At 25.3% G+C, this 12992-nt stretch overlaps 2 protein-coding genes across 3 annotated transcripts; one reads left to right on the forward strand and one right to left on the reverse strand.

Annotated features, from left to right (window-relative positions):
- Positions 1-2: 2 nt before the first annotated feature.
- Positions 3-3216, forward strand: LOC132928303 (ubiquitin-conjugating enzyme E2 J1-like). The gene is made up of 5 exons (XM_060992876.1): positions 3-224; positions 2056-2261; positions 2320-2510; positions 2582-2696; positions 2776-3216. Exons 1-5 carry the CDS (start codon positions 194-196, stop codon positions 2974-2976), a joined length of 744 nt encoding a protein of 247 aa, XP_060848859.1. The 5' UTR covers positions 3-193; the 3' UTR covers positions 2977-3216.
- LOC132928302 (NFU1 iron-sulfur cluster scaffold homolog, mitochondrial-like) lies at positions 3074-10510 on the reverse strand. 2 transcript variants are annotated; one of them, XR_009662012.1, is made up of 8 exons: positions 9800-10510; positions 9243-9737; positions 8087-8228; positions 7756-8005; positions 7580-7683; positions 5991-6107; positions 3434-3545; positions 3074-3329 (listed from the first exon to the last, which is right to left on the reverse strand). XR_009662012.1 is itself a non-coding variant. In XM_060992875.1 (7 exons), the coding sequence occupies exons 2-7, from the start codon at positions 9287-9289 to the stop codon at positions 3225-3227; spliced, it is 765 nt and encodes a 254-aa protein (XP_060848858.1). In that variant the 5' UTR covers positions 9290-9737; positions 9800-10496; the 3' UTR covers positions 3074-3224. The 2 variants fall into 2 exon arrangements, 1 of the variants encoding a protein (XP_060848858.1); XM_060992875.1 differs by lacking the exon at positions 3434-3545 and having other exon boundaries at positions 9800-10496.
- Positions 10511-12992: the final 2482 nt, after the last annotated feature.

Genomic DNA, 12992 nt, shown 5'->3' on the forward strand with positions numbered 1-12992 from the left:
AGGGAATAAATATTATTTAATAAAATAAACACAGATACTCAATATCACGATAAATTAATACTAATATTTGGAAATAACACGTAACTAATATTTTGCGCGTAATTCTTTATTACTTTGTAATTGACTTAAACTGAACTGTAAGTGAAATAATTAATTACCAGTGACATACCTACCTATTTAATTATTTGTTAACATGGAGCCTCAATATAACAGTAAAAGTACAGGTAAGCAAGTAACTTGTTTCAAGTGGCAAGTCATAATTAAAAAATAAATAAAACCCATTGCTTGCATCTTAATATTGTTTTCATTAAACTATTATTTCTTAAAAACTATTTATATAATATATAATTAAACAAATATAAATATTAATACAATAATATCCAATTTTCATTGTAGGAAAATAATCGATTATGTATTAAATGTTTTTGTGAATATTTGACAATATGTTTACCTAGATTTGGGTATTTTAAATTTCCCTTTCATTTTGAAAAAATACAGTTTTTACTGATTTGATTTCAGAAATATTCTTTTTATTGTCAAAATTACAATTATTGCATATATCACCTGTAATCTGCATTTTTGATTTCTGAGTGTGGTTATATAATTTGGGATACTTTTTTTGTCATGTTTTGACATTAAGAATATGCCACACCCTCTATTTAATTGTATGCTATCTATGATGATTTTCATACGGTCATGATTTAGTAACCAAAATGGTCCAATTTGAAGTATATTGGAATAAAAATATCTGATGCTTAAAAAAGGAACAATAATATTTTAAATGGTTAATGGGTTTTAATAGTCACTAGGGTAATCCTTATTTTTCAGTCGATCCCCCTAAATTAGTTCCAATATGTATAACAATAAATTGTACAAAATGTCATGTCGATTGATTCATAGGCATGCGCAGACTTTTTTCGCAGGGGATGCCAATATATTTAAAAATAACTCAATTTTTATCTCCCTTCAAAAAAACATAAATCAGTTTTTTTTTAAAACATGTATTTCATAACTACAAAGTTTTCAAAATAATAGTCAATATAAGTAAAAATATAATTTTAACTTTGCATTTTATTACTAATATTAGTATGAAATTAATTTATGTAATACTTTATTATAGTTCTAATCTTCTGTCTAAAGTTTTTTTATAAATAAAAACGTTTATAAACTCCTAATTAAAAAGTAAAAAACAAAAAACAAGCTGGCTCCGCAGACCCACAGAGGATGCCATGGCATACCCGGCAACCCCCTCCCTATGCACGCCTATAAGTTCAGAATCATGTATTTCTTCAGAATAGCATTATTATTAATTTTTTAGATTTTAATATTTTATTTAAAACGCTCCATATAATTTACTTTGTATAATTGTATAAGGTGATTTAATTAAATTGAAAAAAATAATGTTTTTAATATTTATTTTAAAACATGTTAAAAAATAATTATTCCATTACAGTGATTTTATTACTATTAGAAAAATTTTTCCGGTACTGTGTGACAACTTAAAGCGTATTCTGTTTTTGTTCTTCGTTTTTTGTACCTATGCGATTAAAATCTTCAATTAATTTGACAGCTCGTTCCACAGTATTATTTACAATTTTTAACTTAGTTACTATTTGATATCCTTTTTTGTATTCTAAATTATTTTGAAATAAATAAGGTGGTGATTCACTAAAACTAAAATTAATATTGTATTATTAAGTTTAATTGAATAGGTACAAAAACTGGTCCATTTTGTGCCTGTCTGTACATAATATTCATTTTCAGCAATTTGTATTTCTATGTTAATGATCATTATTACTATATTAGTCATACCATATTCCTTTTTATATTCTATATCTAATTAGTACTAATAAGCAGATACATAGATGGTCTGCATCTTTCTCCTTAACTACATTTATATTTTTGATCATCAACCACATTTTTTTATATATTTACCATGTAACAACTATGTTTAATATAAAATTGTAGTTTATATTATTATAGATTTAGTATTTAATTATTAATATTTATTAATACTTGAAATGTTTTTAATTTTTTAATTTTTTTTTATTATAGCCGTGAAACGTTTGATGAGAGAAGCAAAAGAGTTATCAGAGCCAACAGATGAATATAGTGCACACCCATTAGAAGATAATTTATTCGAATGGCACTTTACTATGCGTGGTCCACAGGCATCAGAGTTTGATGGTGGTATTTATCATGGTCGTATATTATTACCAACTGAATATCCGATGAAGCCACCTAACATAATATTATTAACTGTGCGTAATATTTAATATAATTTAACCGTATTTGTACATAATATTATTAATCATGTAGCCAAATGGTCGTTGGGAAACAAACAAAAAAATATGCTTAAGCATTTCCAGCCATCATCCAGAAACTTGGCAACCGTCTTGGTCAATTAGAACAGCTTTATTAGCATTGATTGCATTTATGCCAACTAATGGCCGAGGTTCATTGGGAGCTCTTGAATATACGCCCGAAGAAAGATTAAGCCTCGCTAAAAAGTAACCTATTTTATTTAAAAGAAAACTCTATCATAAAATACTTATTAATATTCATATTATTTTTAAATTAGGTCTCAGAATTGGATTTGTGACTGCTGTGGTAAAATATCTAATTTATTAGCTAATAATAAAGCAAAACCATTGACAAAAGAAGAAAGTGAACTCATCAATAGTGTTACATTTAAAGTAATTAAAAAAACATTTTTATTTTGAAATAATGAAGGTTTACTGTAAATCACAATATATTATGTCTATTAATCATTAGGGAGAAGATACAGAAAAAGTGTCCAAAACTTCTGACCAACAAAAACAGGAAGTAGAAGCAATCAATGAAGAACCAGTAGTAAATAATATTTCACCCAACTTTTTTAAAGACGCATTATGCTCAGATATCGGAATGTACCTTATATATTTAATTATTGCACTCATTAGTATATTAGTAGCAAGACGTTTCTATAGTGCTTAATTTTATTGTCTTAAACATTTATTACTACAACTATTATTAACTATTATTAAATTATTTAAATAAAACATTTTACCAAATATATATAATATGTATAATATTATAATAATAAAACATTTATTGATTAGTTAAAAATATATTATGGAAACCACTGCACTTTAGATATTTTGATAATGTAGTTCTTGATAGATAACATTTAAAGAAAACTATGAAAATGTTTATTAATAAATATCTAAGATTAAACTTGGTTATTATTTTTCTTTTTCCTCGCTCTCTTCCAACTTCTTTTCAAATTTTTCAAATTCGACTTTTGTTCGTATTTCAATTTCATCTTCAACTTGTTCGACCGCTATCACCTTCAATACAATAAATATATATTATTATTATTATTATTATTTATTTTACATTGTGATACTAATTTTATTGCACTAACTAAACATGGTTATAAATTGTATGCTACCTGATCTCACCAAATACCATTTTATTAATTCTGTTGAAATCATGAATGAAATATATGAAATCATCATTTGTTCTTACTGTTTTTTTTATTTATTATTTTTAATTTCTTGATTCTAGAATATAAATACTACATTGACACAGTTATATAAGTTTTTACAGGCATATTTTATTATTTATAAAATATTTCTGACTACTGTAACCTGGCAGAGTACAAATATTTTATGAATTATATTTCAATTATCTGTAGTTTTATTTATTTACTAAGCATTAAACATAATGGATGGTGGAACATTTATGTATTTAAAATTATAAAATTAATTTTATTTATCATAATTTATAATATTATACTATCATATTGGGAGGATTCTTTTATCAAACACCACTCATTATTATAAAAGGTATTAATGTTATTCTAAAAACTATAAAATAATTTCCAGTTAAAATTAAAACAATAATTTTATTGTTACAAACTTTTAAGCTTTTTTAGTTATAACATACATTTTTTAATTCATAGAATATAGAAATAGAATATTTTATGGGGTATTTCTAAAAATGAAAATCGAATTACTTAACAACTAGTTTATGAGTTAAAGTTTAAGTAAGAACATTTTGTGTAGTATCCCTTTACTTTGCCACTCTGCTCATCTAAACTTTAAATACATAATAACTTGAGATATGCGCCTAAATTTTTAAAAATAAGATGTTTTTTGCTTTATAATTTCATCAAAATAATCTTTTTTATGCATAAATATTCTTTTTTTTGATTTTTCATAAATAAAAATGTATTAAATACTGAAAAACCAAATAACAGTAACAGTTAGATTAATCCCAATATTTAAAAAAATTCCTCAGTCATATTTAATTTACAGTATGGTTATATACTGGTGTTTATTGTTTAATATTATACTTTATACATGTGATTGTAGCATATAGTTACATACTTAAAATTTAGATTTATGTCAAACAATTTTTAAATTTGTTTACAAAATATTTAAATTAAGCCCCAATATGGCAATATATTCCGATAACATAATATTTTGCACAAAATATTCTTTAATATTGAAATATGCTTTTTATGTGCTAAACATTTTGTGTAACAGTATATAGGAAAATTAATCGTTGAGAAAGCTTATTTAATTGAAGTTGTATACTCTCAGTAAAAATATAAAAATCTGGTCTACTATAACTCATAAACTACTTATCTAAATTTTTGATTTTTATGTATTGAAATACTCCAAACAATATTTTGCTTCAAAATATGATAAAAAATATAAAAACATGTAAATTAATGGGTGTTGCTTGATAAAAGAATCGCTCTGTATAGATACTGTTACTACTATATTATGTTTAATAACATATAAGTACTAAAAGTCTAATATAATGGCTGTTTAAACATTAAAAAATAAAACTCTACACATTTCGTAAAAATAAATTTCTTTAATGGATGTTGAAAGTAAAGTTTGGGAATTATTTTGGCTAATTTTTTTTTATATTTAGCTATAAATTCTAGGTAGTATAAAGAAAATGTATGCAATGTTACTAAAACTTCAAACATAAAATTTAAAAGTGATTACTTTAGATTTTGAATAATGAAGAATCAATTTAATAATATATATATATATATATATACATATCATATTGACATTTTATAATATAGAAAAATGTTTCTATCTTTAGAATTTTGAGGATGGTATCTAGCAGTAAGGATAAAAATGCATTATGAGTAAAAATGTTTCAAAATTGAATACAAGATGATCCCTTAAAAGTTTTTTTATAGAAATTAAGAATGTCATAATTAAATATTTAACATTTATTTTCTACAAATCTCAAATTCAAATATTAAAATATTATCAAGGTATAGGATTGTTTTGTTGATTAGATTATTTTTGGAGATTTAAAAGTTAAATGAATATAAAAATGTATTATAAATATTAAATAATACATAATAAATAATGAATATTTATCAATTTAGGTACTAGGCACTATTATTATTATTATTGAGTGACATTATTTTTGGTAAAATTTAATTCAGCTGTATTACTAAAATAAAACAACTATTATTAATAAATATATAAAGTAAAATACCTTAAAAAGATAGACAAATGCATATTTTAAGTTATAGAGAGGTTTTCATATAAAAGATTGATTTTTTTTATTAATTAATATTTTTATGTGTCCATACTTAAATTAATGATTGGTTATTTTAATAAGTTTTGGTAGTTTAATGCCAATCTTTATCATACCTAATTATTAGTCATTGAAATATGAAGAAAGCTAAAGATTTTTAAATCTTTAACAGAATTTAACGGCTATTGTAAATTGTATAAATAAAAAAGAAATATATATATATTTATATTGAAACAATATTTTATACAATAAACCTCATTACATTTTGAATAAAATTTGGTCTCGCATAAAAAAATTACAATTTACAACTTTTATAACAGAAATAGAATAATATAATATTTAATAATTTTCTTAATTTAAAATTGGTACGACATAGTAGCCAATAGGTTTTAAAAACTTATAAATTATAATAATTTTTTTGGTTTACTTACCTCGGGTATATAAAATTGAAGCATGTTCTGAACCCCGCTTTTTAAGGTTACTATTGAACTTGGACAACTAGTACAAGATCCTTGTAATTTTAACTTGACAATTCCTGCATCATATCCCTGAAAACATACCAAAACATTAAACATAGATAAACTTATTAAATTGTAATTATGCTGCATTTTATTATGCTATATGTTAACTTATAAAATATGGATCATAAAAAATAATTAACATTTAACATTAGGCATTTATAATTATAATAATAATTCATACATCATGCTTATAATACAATATAACAGAATTCACAGGATAATCTGATGTAGAAGAGTCGATATATTAAAATCTATATCCCAATGTGCTTATGTATTGTAGAAGACATTGTTTCAAAAATGTACAGGACATATCCCAATATTTTAATACCGAAATTATAAACAATACCCTTCATTGTAGTTGTGTCAATAAATATAAATGATAAAGAAAAATTAATTTTTTTAATTTTTATTTAATTAACATGCAGAATATCAAATTGTTCATATTGTTTATTATAAATATTATTGTTTATTATATTTTTATTTAAAATACATAAATTAAATTGGTAGGTACATTACTTTAATTTCTTTTTTCTTTTTTTAATTATATAAGTGCATACTTAGATTAAATAGAGATTTTAAATATTTGAAGTCCTTATAACTATAAGATGTGGGCAAGTGGGAACTTTAATATATTTATTATTAAAAGTATCTATTTTATAACCTTCTGTGGTTTAGTAGTTATCCAATTTAATATTTGATAGTATAATTTATTTGAAATTTTTAAATACTGATTTACAGTTTTATTTGTATTTTTGTTCTAAGTTACCAGTAGTGTTGCCAGTCAATCTAAAGTAAAAGTAAAACATTTAAAACCTAACCAAGTGCAAAAAATGGTTGCCTGTAAAAAACCATTGGCTATGTTTCCTAAGACATCAAAAACAAATAATAATTGTTCTGATAAAGTTTCCATAAAAACTATATCTAACATAAAAAAACACAGCATTAAAGAAGAGCTGTTAGATGAAATAGATGAAATGAATGAAGATCAAATCAGTTTGCTTAAAGATACTGATTTTTTACAAACAATAACTATGACAGAGAATGACATTGAAAATAAATTTGGTTCCAATAATTTAAAAGAAGAGCAAGACTTTTATAATAACATTAAACTATCTAAAAGTAAAGATAAATTGTAAGAAACCTTTATGATTATTTGAACATTATGTATTTTACACAAGTAACAAACATTTTTATATTTTAAAGATCAAAAAGAGAGCGTAATCGAAATATTGCTGCAAAAAATAAACTTGAGCTAAAAGAAATTTTATTCAAAACTCTTCCCTATTATTGTTTTACCTAATTATTTTTAAAATATACAGAATTTTTTATTTTGACCTTTTCAAGTATAAACTAAATTATTTTAATAAATTTTCAATCAAAAACCATGCTGAAAGTTGAAGATTAAAACATGTTATCATGAACACGGGCACAAAAAAAAAGTTCATTAATGAAAAATTACATAGCTTTGTATTAGTAATCTTAATAAAGAAAATTTTTACTATAAAAAGAATATCACCGCCATCTTCTTGAACAGTAGGTCTAATTCTGCTATCAAGAAGTTCTTTAATCATCATAACAGTTTCATTATCATCTTCATGAATTTCTTAGAAAAAAACATTTGTATAAAATTAATGAGGATATTAATAAATTATATTCAAATCATAAATTAACTTACGAGTATCACTAGTTGGTTTAACATCAGTTAATATAGGCAAGCCACTTGCAAAAAAATCCATAATGGTAGCATATATTTCAGGTTTAAGAACCATCCATTCTATATCATCATCGGCTTTTGTTAAAGTAATATAATCTGAACCAAAAAAGACACTTTTTACCCCTTCAACGCGAAATAAAACTTTAGCTAAGGGACTGCAGTATGCTGCTGTAGCACTAGGAAAATCCATTGTATGACCTTTTTCTAATACCTGTATTAACAAAAACATTTTTATTTCATACCATCTAACATATTATTTTAATAATAGGAAACAGATATGCTCACGGCTCACCTGAACACCAGGTAAAAATTTGACACTATTTGGATTAGGTGTATCTTGAGTTTGTATAAACATAGTACGAGTTGGTATAAAAAAAGTTTGCTGTTTTATTTTAGGAAACAGTTTGGAACTAGTTGCAATTGATTTTTGGGCACTAAACATAAAATATATCATTAGCACACAAAATAAATTTAATAATATAGTAATATAAACAGTTTAAAACCACGAGTAACTCTAAATATTATATCTAGTAATGAACTATTAACTATTTATGATTTCAATAAGTGCAGTAACCTTCTAATTTAAATTTAATTCATCAGGACATTTAATTATTTATATTAAAATTAATAAAAAATAATTAAAAAATTTATACAATGTTGTTTTATTATACTAAATCAATTTATAAGTTAAAAATTACACTATCGATATAGTAATGAGATTAAAAAAATAAAATTTATAAAAAAACCAATTTAAATATTTTTAATGGACCAAGATGAAATTTGATATAGTCTGAATTAGTGAGACTACTGTAAAAATAAAATGTTATCTAAAGCACGATGGAGAAATATCTCATTTTTCAGTCAAATAACCTATATTTCCGTACTAATTCATAAAAAATTAAAAAGTTTCTATATTTTAATAATGTATTTATAAGAAAACTTGTAAACTTAAGCAAGGAAAATACCAAAAAATTAAAACATTGAAAAACTATTTTAAATAGTTAATTAATACATTTTAGACTATACCGAGTTTATTATTTTTTATTATAAAATTGTTTGGCAATAATTCTTGAATGTGACCAAAAATTTATTAAAATATATTGAACAGTGAAAAAGTAATTGTAAAATGACTAAAACATTATTACTACCATAGAAAATAGCTACTCATTGAATTTGTCACATATTTTTTTAATTAAATGATTTTTCTATTAATTCAATATCCATAAATCATTAGTTTAATAAAATTATATTTTACATAACTATTATCTTAAAACATAATGCTTATGCTATAAACTATAAAGTATAATTTTATATTTCTTAGAATGAGTAAATAAAAAATTATAAAATATAGATAAAGCTGGTATATTAAAATTGTAATTTTTAAAATCTTATAAAATAAAATTGATATCAATTGGTTTTTTTTTAAATGTGTGTGTATTGTTACTTACTTTAGCAACATTGGTACTACATTAATTAAATGCATAAATCGCCTCATTTTCTTAAATGTTGAGGTTTTGTAACAACTATTATTAAAATAAATATGAATTGGTGTACCTATCTGAGTTAATTATCTGAGATATTACAATGAATAGGTATATTCTTAGACAGAAAATATTTTTTCAAATAAATCTATTAATAAGATTATATCCGAATGTAAAAAAATTTATTTTATTTTTTACTATGTATGCGATTAGAAGAATAAAAACGATGAACGTTACACGATCGGTCAAAGATTAATCTAAAATAAATAATTGTATTTCATTGTTATATAGTTATCTACGGCCGTACTCGATATAATTATGTATTATAAATACATTAACACTTCTTAAAAACTCTAAATAAAAATTCTCTATTAAAATATTGGATTTTTGTTTTTTATTGCACGAAACTACGAAAGTAGTTCAGATAATACATCTTAATATCTTATCATCAATTGGCGGATGCTGAAACATAAAGTTAAGACATTACTCCACATATTATGAATGTGTATAATCACAGATATTACCATAAGGACATAGGATATAAATTGAACTAGCTATATTATATTATATATTTATTTTATAGTTGAACGAGGACATCATAATATTATGTCTATGGTGTCAATACCACAGAATATAATATAAGACCGTGCTCTATATGCTGAAATCGTGATTAATGATAACTGATAATATATTATCTAAGCTCCAAAAATGTTAAATGATAATATATACCACGGTTGTAGATTTTAAACGTGATATTATATACCAATAATATAGTTAATACCACAGAACAATACTAAAGAATAAAAATATACACCAGGCACGTATACAGTGGTGTTGTTGAAATTGGGGCTCAACCATAGACATAAGTCTATGGGCTCAACCCCCCCCCAGGAATATTTTCAAGTAACAAGGATTGTTTTATTATGTTGCGGCACAATTAGTATTGCTAAATTTTGTAAGCCCCCCGAAATTTCTTTTTTGTATACGTGCCTGATAGTTGATACACACTATACACAAACTTAGACATTAATAGTAGATATAATATTATAAATAGTAATAACTAATAAATAATAATGCTCTGTAAAAGTCTGTGTAAACGTGTTAAGATGTTAAGAACAGAGGTATAAAATTTTCGCATTGTCTGGGAACACAAAATAATAAGAATTCTTATTACTCTGTCTAGAACTCTAGAGGCACCCTAAGGCACGAACGTCATAAACTCTTTAGTTGAAGTTAGTAATCAATTTTTTTTTGATAGTTGTAAAAAATTCAAATTTATTTCGTTTTTGATTAAAATTTAATTACAGAAAAAATGAATTTTTTTTTTAAATTTATTCTGTAATTTAGTTATTAATCATGACTGTATATAATAAAGTAAGGCTAAAATGCACTTTTCCAGTTTACCACCACATGCAAATTTTTCGATTTTTTACTTAAAGCGTATATTAGATAATGAGTTGGAACAATGGTGCAATCAGAGTAATTTGTCAGTCTAATTTAGTTTCGAAGTTATGGTTAAATGACGTCTTAATAATTACTTTTTTACTTTAATTATTTGTACACCTAGATTTTTACCCAAAGTCTAAAAGGCCACCCTAATTCATTAATTCATCAAATGACCTTTTTATTATCCCAAACATTTTTTAATAAATAAAAGATTGTTACTCGCGTTGGTCACGCACGGGGCACGTCAGAAATTAATTCTGTAATTTTGGATTTACAAATATTATTAGAACACATGAATAATTTTAATATAATCAGTTAATTAATATCTATTAAATAATATAATCTGTATGAATTTTTCTCACCTAAATTCATCCTTATTATCGTCACTATCATACAAAAGGCTGCGACCTTATTATTAATTCCAGGGTTATAAAGACTTTTAATTGTTGGTGAATAAACGATACGGGACCGAGTGGCAGTATTGTGGTAAACAGTTCCCACCCGTTCCTTTTTTTTTTACGGAAAAAAAGGGTTATAAAGACTACCTGACACATATAGTTCTTAAAAACTCAGTAAAGGGATCGAGATTAACGACTAATAAGTAATATGGTTTTAGAAAGATCCGAAAATATTGATTATTTATGATATTGGGACAATGAATATTTCGCATGTCATCGCCATATACGAGGTGTGGCAATTAAATAACGAGAATTTTTAATTTTAAAATATTTATTTAGTATTTACAATGATTTATGCACCCATGCTTCACAGTAATCTCCTCCGAGTCTAATTCACTTGATCCAGAGTTTTTCCCATTTCTGGAAGCACTCCTGGAAGTCTCCAGAAGTTAAACTCTTCAACACCGCCGTTACAGCACGTTGAATATCCTCCAAATTCTCATAGCGATGTCCTTTGATTGGTTCCTTTAACTTTAGAAATAGCCAGAAGTCCAATGAAGCCAGATCAGGGCTATACGGTGGGTGGGGGAGCGTTTTTATGTTCCTACTGGTCAAAAACTGTTGAACTTTTAATGATGTGTGTGCAGGCGCATTGTCATGGTGAAGGACCCAACCATTTTTGGCTAATTCCGGCCTCACACGAGACATTCTATGATACAATCGCTTAAGAACGTTCATTAGACATCATTCGGATTGTAAGACGTCGATTTGTCCGCACCAACACACTTAAACGTTCGACGTTTTGCCCAGTGTGCACGATTTTAGGGACACATGACCTTGCATCATCTTGTGTTGATTCTCGACCTGATGCGAAACGCGATGCTCATTAATACACACATGGTTTTTATAAGCAATTATTACCGAACACACGTTGCAATTTACGAACAATTTCGTCTGGTTTTTCACCAGAAACTTGATGACGATTCGTTGCCCGGTTTTTCACGTCACGCATTTTTTTACGTCACGACACTACACTACTAACTTTCAAAAATCGCACAGCACAAAACCTAACACCGATCACTTTCAAACTTGGCAGACTTGTTGTATAATATCGTGAACTTTAAGTCAACAAATTTTCAAGGTATCAGCGTTAATGGTATAAAAGTTAGACACAAATTCTCGTTATTTAATTGCCACACCTCGTATAGTCCCTGGGTCGTATTTGTATCTGGATCTTTAAATTTGATGCTGTGGTTGACTTTTAAGTGCTTATAACCTTCGTCATTTAAACAATCATACATAAATATTGATAAAATAAATACCTCAAGACAGTACCTAATGCAGTGGTTCTCAATCTTTTTAGTACCGCGGCCCAAATTTACCCTGAAAAATCTTTCGCGACCCACATGGTTTGACTTTTCAAAAAGTAGTTATAAAAAACAAAATTTGTATTATATAAATATATATAAATTTCTAATATATATTTAGTATTTTATAGGTTTATAACCAATTTATTTTTATAAATGTACTTTTAATAATGAGGTGTATGCGAAATATGTGCTTGTTTTCTGTTATGGTTAATAACAGCATTGACATCATAATTCAAAAAATTGTTTACGACCCACTAAAAATTGACTGACGACCCACCAGTGGGCCGCGACCCACACTTTGAGAAACGCTGACCTAATGTATTAATTTTTTGTTTATAGTTATTTTTAAAATACATACCTACCTACTTTCCAACAATCGAAAATGATTATATTTGGTAGACTTCGATCTTGAATCTTTAGTAATATTAAATAAAATTTCCTTATCCATTTTTTTCAACGGTTACTAAAAAAACGTTGATCAGTGCCCTGCTCAATGCCTCAAA

Source organism: Rhopalosiphum padi, chromosome 4 (genome assembly GCF_020882245.1).
Source record: "Rhopalosiphum padi isolate XX-2018 chromosome 4, ASM2088224v1, whole genome shotgun sequence".
Taxonomy (NCBI): domain Eukaryota; kingdom Metazoa; phylum Arthropoda; class Insecta; order Hemiptera; family Aphididae; genus Rhopalosiphum; species Rhopalosiphum padi.